The sequence below is a fragment of the Pipistrellus kuhlii genome, unplaced genomic scaffold (assembly GCF_014108245.1).
Source record: "Pipistrellus kuhlii isolate mPipKuh1 unplaced genomic scaffold, mPipKuh1.p scaffold_m20_p_1, whole genome shotgun sequence".
Taxonomy (NCBI): domain Eukaryota; kingdom Metazoa; phylum Chordata; class Mammalia; order Chiroptera; family Vespertilionidae; genus Pipistrellus; species Pipistrellus kuhlii.
The window spans coordinates 134,481,746-134,495,804 of record NW_023425404.1 but is presented as its reverse complement, the minus strand read 5'-3'; the positions used below and the strand labels follow the sequence as shown (position 1 = coordinate 134,495,804).

The following is a 14,059-nucleotide window of genomic DNA, read 5'->3' as shown; positions in this document are numbered from 1 at the left end:
CCTACAAAATTATTGTGAGGATTAAATCAGTTAATATATACATATAAATCACGTAAAACTGTGTCTGCCATATAATAAATGTATATAAGTTAAATATTATTATGTAAATCTTTATTGAGTTGAACCACATTTCAGGATTCTGCTATTCCTCACTATCCTTCCTCTTTCTCAGAAGTGGATTGGTTTAGAGATGGAGAAATGGGAAGGTCAAAGATTAAGTAAGAGAAAACTCAAATTGAATATCTAAATCTGTCATTGTAAATGAAACCTGGGGCCCATTACTATGGTAACTAATAAAAAATTCAGTGATTTGTACAAATTTTAAATTATTAAAAAGTCAATTTCGTATTAATTACTTTCAAAACTGTAAGTGCACAGTAAGTAGAATTTTGAACCAACTTTCTTTCCAGCATGTTTATAAATATAATTACATTCTGTGAAATTATACACTTGACTGTTTGCAGATGACATCCAGATTCGATTTTATGAAGAGGAAGAAAATGGTGGAATCTGGGAAGGATTTGGAGATTTTTCCCCAACAGACGTTCATAGACAAGTAAGTGGATGATGGTGATAAGTTTACATTTTTGCCTTGTTGAAATTTACTATTTAGTTCTCATATATGAAAAAGGGAAAATTATTTTCTCCCAGTTCTGGAGGCTAAAAGTTACAGATCAAGATTTGACAGGGTTAGTTTCTGGTGAGAGCTCTCTTCCTGGCTTCCAGATGGCTGCCTCCTCGATGTGTCCTCTCAGGGTAGAGAGAGTAAGCTCTCTGGTGTTGCTTCTTATAAGGACACTAATCAGGGCCCTGCCCCTATGGCCTCATTTAACCTTAATTTTATCCATGAAAGGCCTTATATCCAAGTAAAGCTACATTAGACATGTGGATTGGGGGGAGATGGACACAATCAGTTCATAGCAGTGTTCTACTACAATGATTATGGTGAAGTGTGCTACAAGGTTATTCTAATAAAAAGCTTTGAAAGGAAGAATCTTCTAGTTGAGGCTAATGTTATTATGTGTATATGACTAAGAAATAAAAATGCTAAATCCCGCCCTAGCTAGTTTGGCTCAGTGGATTGAGTGTCAGCCTGTGGACTGAAGGGTCCTAAATTCGATTCCAGTCAAGAGCACATGCCCAGGTTGAGAGCTGAATCCCCAGTAGGGGGTGTGCAAGAGGCAGCCATCAATGATTCCATCTCATCCTTGATGTTTCTCTCTCTCTCTCCCTTTCCCTTACTCTCTGTAATCAATAAAAATATATTTTAAAAAAGAAAAGAAAATGCTAAATCCCACCTTAATGATTACTCTGAGTGACTAAGGAATCTGTTTTCATACACACACACAAAAAGGGACACAATCCAAATATCCATCAATAAGTGGCCAATCAAATAATGTTGTATCTATGTGATGGAATATTATGCAGTTAAAAGAATGAGTACTCTATGAACTATTATGAAAAGATCTCGAAGATACAACAATAAAACATTTTAAGAGATAAATATAAAACAAAGTGTATATTTAAAAGATTCTGTGGGTATCAGAATCCATAAAGAAACTCTGGAAGAAATTAATAAATTCTCTGTGTTTACCTCTGGGGAGTGGGAATGGGTGGCAAGGAAACAGTAAGAATTGCCTGAACGGGGGATAGGAATGGCAAGAAGAAATTTCTATGTATGCCATTATATACCTTTTTAGATTAAAAAAAAAAAAAAAAAAAAAAAAAAACTTTATTTCTATGAATATATTATAGTCAAAAAGTCAAACTTAAAAAAAAATGTAAAAATGCCAGCAATGGTCCAGAATGCCCTGCATATGCCCTGAGCCTTGGCCAGTCTCACCTCAAAAAAAAACTGACCCTATAATGATGTCTCCCTTGAAGGGTTTAGTCACCTCTCTTCATCACAGGCCTGTAGGCTGATAATAGTACCACCTTCCTCATCTCCCTCATCCCCAAACCAGTCTTCCTGATGTTGCTGCCAGTAATCTTGGAAGCTTTTAAGGCTAATTTAAAAGATGAGAAGGGCCAAAACTGGTTTGGCTCAGCAGTAGAGCGTTGGTCTGTGGACTGAAAGGTCCCAGGTTCAATTCCGGCATGTATGTTGGTTGTGGGCACATCCCCAGTAGAGGGTGTGCAAGAGGCAGCTGGTCGATGATTCTCTCTCATCGACGTTTCTAGCTCTCTATCTCTCTCCCTTCCTTTCTGTAAAAAATCAATAAAATATATTTTTTTAAAAATAAAAGATGAGAAGGTATATGCAGTGTATTTTTTTCACATGATTATTCACAAGTGAAGACATCTAAATTATTATATAAATGTAACAATAAAGATTTATAATACATCGGCACCACCTTGCTTCAGTTTCACAATAGCAATTTGGTTAAAATGAATGGGTACAGAATTCTGAGTTTGTAACCTTTTCTAGTGTACTGTATTTTCTTTTGCACACTAACCATTGTGCATAAGGAATGTGTTTAAATAAGTAGCATCCTAACATTTGGATCTTTGTATCCTGCAGTTTGCCATCGTCTTCAAAACACCAAAGTACAAAGATGTCAATATCACCAAACCAGCCTCCGTGTTCGTTCAACTTCGGAGGAAATCTGACTTAGAAACTAGCGAGCCAAAACCTTTCCTGTACTACCCTGAAATCAAAGGTAACTCGGTTGTCTATGCTCTGGCTCCTGTGTCCCTAAGAGGACAAGCTTATTAGCAGATATCCATTAGTCACCTCCTTGCAGCAACTTCCTGGTACCTGTCCCCTGGGTCCATGGTACTTATTTTTTAGAGAAGAGAGAAGTTAATATACTATGTTGGGGTCATGGAATTAAGCCCAGCCTTTTAAAATAATGTTATCTTCAAGCTTATATGAGGTTTAGACCTTTGAGAATTTGCAACTACCATTTATTGAGGAATGCAGGGTTCAGGCTGCAGCGATGACAAGATAAGGCTCTCTGTGTCGGAGAGTCAGCCTCTCTACTCACAGGCCTCAGGCAGGTGAACAGAAGGTTCAGCCCCCGTGCTGTGCAGAACTATAAAAACGAGTAAAGCACCATTCTTTTCCTCACGAAAGACACACAAAGGAGGGGACAGCATAGTCGCCTTAAAAAGTTATAATCAAATTAATTCTTTTTGTAAGTTCCAAAAGTGAAGCGTCCACAAACACATAGCCAGCTGAAGAAAGAGAGCGCTTGCTTCTAAAGCCACCCAGAAGAAGCTTTCTTCAAGGTCCTTAAAACTGGGGCTGTACCTCAGTATTTAGGTGTGGAAGGGAAAAGGGGAAGGGTTCCCTAGGCCTCGGAAACTTGAGGAGCTAAAACAGTATTTGCTCAGAGAAAAGTGAGCAGTGTGAGCACTGAGACGGACTCCTGAGGCCGAGGAAGGCTGGGCAGGAAGGCCAGGGCCAGGCTCCGAAGTGCTGGGATCGGCAGCTAAAGAATTTTGTGTTGATTCTGGAGAGGGGAACGGCCTGGCCTGTTTGAATTTGGAATGATGGCCCTGACTTCTTTATATAAACATGGGGAAAACTCTCTGGGCTGCAGTGAGTCTGAAGAGGAATGCAAAAATCCAAGTGAGAAATGGTGAAATTATTAAAGGTATGAGTGCAAAGAATGAGAGGAGAAGTTGGGTTTAAAAGGCAGTTCTGTGATAGTGTCAGGAGGATCTAGATGCTGGTTGAGTAGGAGGAGAGGGAATAATTCAGAAGTCATAGATGGTCCTAGGAAGTTATCTTGTTGGACTTTAGGTTCTTGCGGCAAATTCCTCATAGGCCAGTTAAAAGAGAGGAGTGGAACTCAAGAGAGCCAGGCGGGAAATTGAGTATTGAGAATGCTCTCGGAGTGAGTGTAACAGGTATTTGATTTCTTTTTCTGGTGCCCACTGACCCCTAAGGGGTCCATGGATAGAAATCTGCTTTACTATAATTAGCTTTGTTGTGGTACTATCTAGTATTATACATATTGAAAACTGTGATTCTAAGATGGGATCCAAAGACTTCACAGACTGCACACTGGGCCACGGCACAAAGAAAATTGGAAACCTCTGGACTGAAGGGAAGTGAGACCCGAGAGGGAGTTTAGTCCGTGATTGTCACAGGGCACCACGTGCTGGCCGAGGTTGGGCATCACGAAGGCACCTTAGCAACGATCCACAAGTGTGTTGGATCCTGTGATAGTAGCATGATGGGTGATTTTAAGGAGGACTTTCCTTTCCTAGACTTCATGTTGCCGCTGGATGCTTCCTGAGTTCTTGTTTCTTTTCTGAGGTTGTGACCTCTCTACTGATGAGTCACATGTATAGTGCGTTCCCTGACTGGTGATTTGAAAACATTGTCTGCAGAGGAGCCCTTTCCCTTCACATGAAGTTCCATGCACCATCCCAGTATACGGACCTGCTAGGCTCTGGCAACACAGAGGGAGAGCACTCTGCCCACTTCACCTTTCCCGGAAGCGCTCTCGTCAGCTCTTCACTTCCCCACACAGGAGCTGCCTGGGGTCTTCTGGATGCTTCCGTCTATGTAAAATTTGAAAGTCAAATTTTAAACATCCCTCTTTAAAAGGAGACAAATTTTCTTACTTTCTGAGAAAAGTAAATAGATTTTTTTTGTCCTGGAATGCCTTCAAAATGACAATTTTTCTAACACCGAAAATTGTGTTTCAAGAGGAAACCCAGATATGGATGAGCCTAGAAATATTAAAAGCTGAGCTTGGTTTCTCGGCTGCATGTCTCCCTTTCCCAGTGGTATAGGCATCAGAAGGATATGATGCAGGAGGCATGTGCGCAGACTATTACTTTCATTGCTACCCTATTGTGGTAGGAGCTATCTATTGATGATGGGCTTAGAGAATAGATGGGGCGTCTGGAAAGTTCAAAATCCCACCCAAATGCTTCCAGCACTTACCTTCCAGGCTACCATTGACTAAAAGCTCCATGCAATACAAACAATTAGAGAAGAACCATCTGGCCCTGGCCGGTTTGGCTCAGTGGATAGAGCATTGGCTTGTAGACTAAAGGGTCGCAGGTTAAGTTCCGGTCAAGGGCATGTAGCTCCGTTGCAGGCTCAGTCTCCGGCCCTGGTTGGGGCACCACATGAGGCAACCAATCGAGGTGTCTCTCTCACATTGATGTTTCTCTGTGTCCCTCCCCCTTCTTCCACTCTCTCCAAGAATCATTGGGAAAATATCCTCAGGTAAGGATTAACAAAACAAAATATTTTTGAAAAGAACCATCTAGAAAAATAAGAGTTAGTCGTTGAGCTCCAAAGAAAGAAAGACCAACGTACATTGAGGCATTGAGTCATTGTGAGATAAGAACTTTATATTGAAGATAAATTACCTTAGCCTATAAAACTTTCTGGATTATAAAATTCCCAAAGTGGAATAATCACAAGGAGAACCAATCACACCAGGCTTGTGACTAATCAGTAAATAGCAGGCCAGTTCACATGAAAATAAGTGTATGAACATGATGCAAACTAGGCAACCCATTTCTCAGAAGTCATTGTACGCACTTCCCACTGCCCCCATCCCCTGCAGTCACTCCCTATCTCGTAGTCTAAATTTATATTCTTCATTATTTTTATCAGTATATAAAATAGTCTTCTCTACTAATTTATGTGTTTGTTGTCTTCTTCCTACCTCCAGCAAGAGACATACTCTTTGGGCCACAGATTTGGCTTTTCGTGTTAATTGCTACACCTCCAGCATCTAGAACAGTATGTGTCACATAGTAGATGCTCATTAAATACCTGAGAGCTGACTTATTAATTATCCAAGCTTCCAACCTCATTCAAAAGGCTAATAATTTGTTGAACGTCATCATGTAGGAGATTAGATAAAGAAATATAACATAGTCTTTTCATTTTTCAGAATCATCCAGCCCTGAACTCTGCATCCTCTATGGTCATTGGCATTATGCTTTATTAAAACTCCATGGAGATGTTTGAGTCCAGGGGAGATAATTAAAAGAGATGGATGATTGACAAGGGCAAAAATAGGTGAGGAACAGCTATGCAAAAGCAAAGAAAGACCATGTGATTTTTCAGTCTGAAAAGATGGAGATTAGGAAGAAACAGTATAATCTTTAAATTATATGTTTATGTTAAATTATGTTTCCCAACAAATAGCAGCTCACTAAAATGAAAAGCTCACTGGACTTTGGACCTGAACTTCACTCTGACCTGACCGCAAACAGGTCCCTTAATCATCTTAGCTTTGGTTTCTTTACTGTAAAAGAAGGGCCTAGAGTGAGTGGTCTTCTAGAATTAGGTCCCTTCTAGAATTAGCTCAGTGTCTCGCCATGCATCCCCTGGTGCCACTGTCAAAGGCAGACCACAAGGATACATGAGCCCAATGTGAAAATCTTCATGTAATCTTCAATTCAGACATTTAGACTGTAGATTTTTTTTACTTAAAAAGCTTGTCACATGGAATTTTTCTGTATCAGTTTCTTGTTGTTGGAATTTTAGTGGCTGTACAGTAAATATTTTTTTAAGTTGACCCTTAAAATTTTAGAGTGAAATATAACCAGTAGATATCTGCTTTATAAGTCAAAAGAAATACATAGCAAATACAAAATGATCTCTGTGCTAAGAAGCACATCAGTAGATACCATTTATTTCAAAAGATGAACAAGTTGCCTGTGTTCCTCTCATGGTTCATATTCCTAATGAAATAATATTCTCTGTGAGTGCAACAGTTTATAGGATGAGTAAATAAGTGTGACGATTAGTTATGGTACAACTGGTGGAAAATGTGATAAGCCTGTCCAAACCTTTTGGTAAAGAGATAGTTTGGGTAAAGAGATGACCTCCACGTTAAGGTCATCTCTTTCTGTGGAAGCACAGAGTCTTCAGAGTTGACCCTCCATAGCTTTTTCCCTCCTAACAAGCCTGGACATGGCCAGTTTTTAAACTATGATTTCCTAAATGTGCTTTGCTACCCTACTTTCCCTGCTTCCTCTTCCATCTGCACTCAGATGATCGGGAGAACATCAGTAAATAGCAGCATTCTTTCCAACCCTGAGATGATGGAAACAGCTGCAGGATTAGAAAGAAGGGAAGATATTTCTGAACATAAACAGAGATCACAACTGACATTGAGAAATCAGAACTAGAACAATTGGCTTATGATGGGGGGAAAAGGATACCATATTGACTGTTTATTCCATTTAAACAAAAATCTTTTTTTTTTTTATTGTTCCTTCAGCCCAAAAGAGAGAAGGGAGGGGAAAAATTAATAGTATAATAGGAAAATCAGAGAAGAGAAAGGGAAACAGAAAGAAGAAACAAGAATGGAACAATAGACCACAAAGGCAGGGCCAGGCCTAGGGGGCCATGGGACTGGTGAGAAGCACTGATAGTGAGAAGCGAAAGAAAAATAGAGCAACATGAGGAATGAAGGGAGGGTCTGATGAGGACCTAGACCTGGACAGGCACTGTACTGTAGTCCAGTAGTGGTCACAGACCTTTAGCCTTCTATATCTCACCCATCGCCCCAAGGGCGACAGACCTCTCTTTCATTGTATTTTGGGCTCCACCTATTTTGATTACCATGGTAACCAAGGAGCAGTCTCCATCAAATTATGTCTGCACTGTCTCTGTCTCTCACTTTGATTCTTTATTTTATTATTATTATTATTATTGATTTTAGAGAAAGGAAGAAAGAGAGGAGAGAGAGAAACAATGTGAGAGAGAAACATCCATTGGTTGCTTTCCACATTTGCCCCTACTGGGGATCAAACCCACAACCGGGGCATGTGCCTGCACCTTTTGGTGTATGAGATGATGCTTCAACCAACTGAACCACACCTGTCGGGGCTTACTTTGACTCATTTGTTTTGTCCGATATACCAGTGACAGATGAATTTCCTCCAATACCAGCACCACACACCATTCCCCTGTTCAAAAACATTGGCTGGCTCTCCTGCCTTCAGTTCACCCTCAGAGTGCTCCGCAGTGTGGTCCCAATCAGGGCTGTCTCTCAAGAACTCCTCATATTAAACTTTTACTTCAGCTAAACTGCCCTACTGCCGTCCTCGTAAATACACAGTGCACACCCTTTCCTTCATTACTCGCCCTCTGTATCCTCTTCCCAGAACACCCTTCTGTTGCCCTCTCCTGACGTAAAGTTGATTCTAAGAGACATTTCCTGAATCTTCCAGCCCTCTGGCACTTCCCTGGGGCCCTTCCTTGAGCTCCTGGAACATGGGTTTGCACCATGCATTCAACATGTATCGCATCGTAGTGCTATCTCTCAAAGTTCCTCCCCTGAGGCCTTAACATTATATCAGGGGGTTCTTGACAGCAAAGACATTATATCCTACTTCTCTATATGCCCAAAACTTATCTCGCGGGACATACCTAATTAACGTTAGCCGGTTAGCCAGAGCTGTTCTGTATGACCAAGTGAAAATGCTCAGTAATGTTTTTCTTATTCATATCTGAATCTTCGATGGGCAATGTAGTGTCTCACTAATTTGTATGACCTCGGAGACGTAAGAGACTGTTTCAGAGGGGGTTTGGGTGTGTACTGTTCTGTGGTCTCTCTCTGGCTGGTTCTGTCTTTGTATCACTGGAATAAACATGATGCTTCTTGAAATTTGGCATCTCTTCCTCCTTGGGTGCTTTCTGTTTCCCTTTATGATATTTAAAAATACCATTAGAATCAATATTCTCTCTGTGGCTAGTAGTGGAACTGCATCCATTTTTTTCTCCTTTGGTTTCTCTTCCTTTCACGACAGATAAAGAGGAAGTGCAGAGGAAGCGGCAGAAGCTCATGCCCAACTTTTCGGACAGTTTCGGAGGCGGCGGTGGTGCCGGGGCTGGAGGTGGAGGCATGTACGGCAGCGGCGGTGGAGGAGGCGGCACTGGAACTACCGGTCCAGGTACAAACCAGGTTATCCTCTCTAAAGCTTTTTCACGTAGGAGAGGGGAGAATTTTCTTTCTCGATATTTCCCAGCTTATCTGTGCGTGGAGTGGCTATGACATTAATGAGTGTGATACACTAAATTACAATTTCCCAACAAATATAACTTTTTCAAAGAAGTGCCATTGCATTTTACAGCATGTGGATAATACTAAAAAACTCTAAAAAGAAAAAAAAAATCACCCAAATCCAGTTAGCCAAAAAAGACCTCTGTTAACATTTTGGTATAGTTCCTCTACTTATTCTTCTTTTTTTCTTTTTTTTCTTCTTTTTTTTCTTTTCTTTCGTTCCTTTTTTTTTTTTTTTTTTTTTTGTCATAATTGTTTTGATATTCTTTGGAAAAACTGAAAATTATAGAAAGTCTCAAAATATATAAATTCTACTATCCAAGGTATGATTTCTACTATTTTCTGTTCCTAGATTATAGTCTATATTTATGCATTTTCCCAAATACAGCTGTGTATATCCTTATTATATGCTGTATTTTAACCCATGTAGTTGGATTATCTCTTTATTATCATCACATCATGAGAGTATGTAGAGAATCCTTATGCTGCTTTTCTCTAATGGGTTTCCATAAGCATTTCCCCAAGGTAATATCAAACTTCACATATACTGATGCATATTTTTAAGCATCAGTTTAATGACAGTAATAGTTCATCAAGTGAACAGACCATAATGTAACTTTCTTGACAATTGTCACCTCTTTCTATGTAAAATGTTATACTGAACTCTTCTATCCGCATTGCTTTTCTTTTACTGCAGATTTTTTAAGATTAGATTCTTTGAAGTAAAATTACTAGGTCAGAGAGTATAGCAACCAGTAAGACCAGCTGCTTTCCCACAGACTTTTACCAGTTTATGCTTCTACCAAAAATGCATGGGAATAAACAGATAGTCATGTTTCTGAGAAGGCAGTATATTTTTCTGTATTTTGTTTGGTTCAGTGCTCTCCAGAGGCTATTTTCATGTCTTCTGTGTCGGCGAGTCTGCCCCTGGGTGGTGACCTCTCATCGTTAGCCTCTCTCCTGCACGGGTGAGGGAGGTTTGCTCCAGCTGTGCGGCCTGAGCCTGGGCACGGCCTGACCTGCCAGGTGTCAGTTTGCCAGAATGGAACGCTGGTCATCCCGGACCCCCATGATGCATCTTGCTAACTCCCAGCAGAAGCACGGTGTCAGGCAAATGCCCTCCCACACCCAAGCCTGTGCTCACCTGGATGGGGGACATGGAAGTTGCTGAGTCTTTGTAAAAAAAAAAAAACATAACTCTTGAGGGCCCCTTTGTTTTACTTGCTGTTTCAGGGTATGGCTTCCCCCACTATGGATTTCCAACATACAGTGGAATTACCTTCCACCCTGGAACCACTAAGACTAATGCTGGGATGAAGCATGGTAAGTAAGACTTTTTTCTTTTTTCTTTTTTTTTAATACTGAGGAAGGAAGAAAAAACTTAATGCCAAACAGGATTTTTATCCTTTTTTATCCTTATTTATCACAACAGCATTATCATCTTGAAAAAAATGATGAATGCAAATAAGCTAAGATGATTTTCCAAAAATATTTCTATTTCCTGAGGAAAATTCTATTTCTGATGCTATGTTTATACTTGTGTACTTTGTAAGTGGCATGAATGGGGGGAAGACAAGGACATTAAAAGGGGATATCTAGAGACTTGAGTGTCTATAATAATAAAAAGGTAATATACTAATTAGTCCAGACAGCCGAATAATCTTCTGGGCATCCTTCCAATATACCTTCTGGACGAAGTTGTGGGGGCCAAAGAAGCTGCCACAGTGGGCAGGTGGCCAAGGCAAAGGCATTTAGGGGCAATCAGGCTGGCAGACAAGCAGTTAGGGGCGATCAGGCAAGCGGTTAGGGGCAATTTGGCAGGTAGGAGAGAAGTTACGGTAATCAGGCAGGCAGGCAGAGTGGTTAGCGGTGATCAGGCAGGTGAGCAGTTACGAGCCAGTGGCCCCAGATTGCAAGAAGGTGCAGGCTGGACTGAGGGACCTTCAAAACGCCAATGGCTCCCCTTCTATAGTCCTTTATAATAAAAGCCTAATATGCAAATCAACTGAATGGCAGAACGACTGGCCACTATGACATGCTTTGACCACCAGGGGGAGGACACTCAATGCAGGAGCTGTCCCATGGTGGTCAGTGTGCTCCCACAGAGGGAGCACCGCTCAGCCAGAAACCGGGCTCATGGCTGGCAAGTGCAGCGGTGGTGGCAGGAGCCTCTCTTGCCTCCACTGCAGCACTAAGGAGCAGTGAGTCAGCCGAGTGGTAAGGAGCAGCGAGCAGGCGGGTGGTAAGGAGCAAGGGGTCCCAGATTGCGAGAGGGCACAGGCCAGGCTGAGGTATCTTCCATCCAAGTGCATGAATTTTGTGCAACGGGCTTCTAGTTCCAACATAAAAAGTCATCAAACTTAGCTATTCTGTTTTTGTTTTTCAAACGTTATACTTTTGTAGACATTGTGAATTTTATAGGGATGGCCTTTTCCCATCAAATGCTTCCCCTAATCAGCAGCTGTCACACCATGCATTCATAGTTTATGTTACATGTCTTCTACTTTGAAGTCTTCCCTTCTCTGCATGCTGCTTTAACATGTTCTAACTAATCTTCATGATTGCTCTGTAAGGAAAATATTAGCATCTCCGTTTAACAGTCAGAGAACAGGTAGAAAAGTGTTCATTCACTCACTGAAAGACATATCTGTTAGTGGCAGAACCAGGATTTGAACAAGGTCTCCCCATAAAACATAGCTGCTCTTTCATTGGGCCTGTCAGACAACACAGGTGGACCTGAAAGAGCATGATTCAAAATAATGCACTGGGTCACTCCCACACTGAAGAATGCGAATTGAGATCACATCTTTACAACTTATGTGGTTAATCAGCAATAGGAAAGAAATAAGTCCTCTCCTTTCAACAACATTAAAAATTCTACTTTCCTGCAATTCTCAGAAGAGCTTTATGTCATTTTGTCCCTTAAAAATAAACAGAAGTTGCCAAAACCGGTTTGGCTCAGTGGTAGAGCGTCGGTCTGCGGACTGAAAGGTCCCAGGTTCGATTCCCATGAAGGGCATGTACCTTGGTTTCAGGCACATCCCCGGTAGGGGGTGTGCAAGAGGCAGCTGGTCGATGTTTCTCTCTCATTGACGTTTCTAGCTCTCTATCCTTCTCCCTTCCTCTCTGTAAAAAATCAATAAAAATATATTTTTAAAAATATAATAAAATAAACAGAAGTGATGTAAGTTTTTAGAAGTGTTAGGGGAAAAAATGGGTTTAAGTATCTTAAAAGTTCTCATCACAAAAAAATATCTGTAACTGTGTATGCTGACAGATGTTAACTAGATTTATTGTAATGATCATTTTGCAAAAAATGCAAATATCGAGTCATTATATTGTAAAATGTTTTTAGAAGAGTTTAAAATAGCTACAAAGCATGTTTGTTACTTATAATCATTTTAAAAATAATTTAAGTTATCTGACCTCCATTAAAGTAGAGACTCATATTTTTTTTTTAATATATTTTATTGATTTTGTACAGAGAGGAAGGGAGAGAGATAGAGAGTTAGAAACATTGATGAGAGAGAGTCATCGATCAGCTGCCTCTTGCACACCCCCTACTGGGGATATGCCCGCAACCAAGGTACATGCCCTTGACCGGAATCGAACCCGGGACCCTTCAGTCCCCAAGCCAACGCTCTATCCATTGAGCCAAACCGGTCTCAGCGAGACTCATAATTTTAACAAATAGATTTTATTGAGAAAAAGTTGGTGTTTTATCTTTTGTTTTAGGAATCATGGACACCTCACCTAAAAATGACTCTGAGGATTATGACAAGAGTGATGGCAGAGGGGCTGTACGTCTCTCTGGGAAAGTCACTGAAACCACAGAACCAGATAAGGGGTCGGGCCAGAGGGACGAGGAGGGCACTCTGACGTATCCAGTGGGAGAAAAGAAAGAGAATTCTAGGTTTCAGAGTAAGTGAGTACACAGATAATTACACTGCATGGTGGGTGTGGGGATGAGTCGGTGCGAGATGTAAAGGTTGTTTCCAGAAAACAGATTTTTGTTGTTGTTGTTGTTAATGTAAAGATGACAAAGCCATGTCTAGTTCAGTGTGCTCTCCAGAGTCCTGTGTGCCTTTTGAAAAGCACCTATCAGGTCATTGTACTCACACTGGGATGTCTGTTTTCCCAGTGTTGTGTTTGACTATATAAAGTACTGAAATTTACAGATGCATTCTCCAGTCATAATCATGCAGGTTTATAGTATCTGAGACAGAACCTAATTCATTTCTACCACAGATAATAGAGACAAGTAGTTTCTATAAGTTTAATAGTCTCTCTCCTCCAGATTCTAGCTTGACTGTCATATTAAAGTGGAACTTTGCCTCAAAATAAGAACTTGTCCTTTTATCCTGATGCACTGTTGAAGAATCAGGATTAGGAGGGATGGTGTAGTTTTGTGTACATTTTGAACCAATGATCATTAGAGTCTATGTCAGGATTCTAGGTCATCCCAGATTATACTTAGACGGTAAAGGGAAAAATAGTAAATACTTAGACTTGGGGTCCACATATGGTCTCTATTACAAATTTTACACCCCTTTAAAAATGAACCAAGCCACCAAAACCGGTTTGGCTCAGCGGTAGAGCATCGGTCTGCGGACTGAAAGGTCCCAGGTTCAATTCCGGTCAAGGGCATGTACATTGGTTGTGGGCACATCCCCGGTGGGGGGTGTGCAAGAGGCAGCTGGTCAATGTTTCTCTCTCATCGACGTTTCTAGCTCTCTCTATCTCTCTCCCTTCCTCTCTGTAAAAAATCAATAAAATATATTTTTTAATAAAATAAATAAATAAACAAAAATGAACCAAGCCCTGCTTAACTAGGGGCCATAGAAGAACAGGCCACGCCCAGGATTTGCCCCACGGGATTTCTTCAGGAAGAAACTGTACAAAACGCCAATGGCTCCTGGAAAATCTCTGTGTGTGTGGCAGGGACTGTGGTTTTTGACACTTGCCCAACGAACGAGTTGCTCAGGAGTTCAGTGAAGGATTGATTATTTTACCAGGAGATTAAGTATTTATAATGATGGCCAAATCCAATCAACTTCATTTGG

General features: G+C 40.8%; 1 protein-coding gene across 12 annotated transcripts in view; it reads left to right on the top strand.

The window, feature by feature from the left end:
• NFKB1 (nuclear factor kappa B subunit 1) overlaps positions 1–14,059 on the top strand; it is a 136,530-nt gene that overhangs the window by 97,348 nt on the left and 25,123 nt on the right. For 9 of the 12 annotated variants that reach the window (XR_004983020.2, XM_036410281.2, XM_036410267.2 and 6 more), the window contains 5 exons: positions 465–556; positions 2,522–2,660; positions 8,743–8,886; positions 10,230–10,319; positions 12,732–12,917. Coding sequence is in view for 11 of the 12 variants with exons in the window: in XM_036410281.2 (XP_036266174.1) it covers positions 465–556; positions 2,522–2,660; positions 8,743–8,886; positions 10,230–10,319; positions 12,732–12,917 (651 nt within the window). In the remaining variant the exon portion in view is untranslated. The remainder of the gene's footprint in view (positions 1–464; positions 557–2,521; positions 2,661–8,742; positions 8,887–10,229; positions 10,320–12,731; positions 12,918–14,059) is intronic. The other 3 variants (XM_036410292.2, XM_045570373.1, XM_045570387.1) reach the window with 3 other exon arrangements.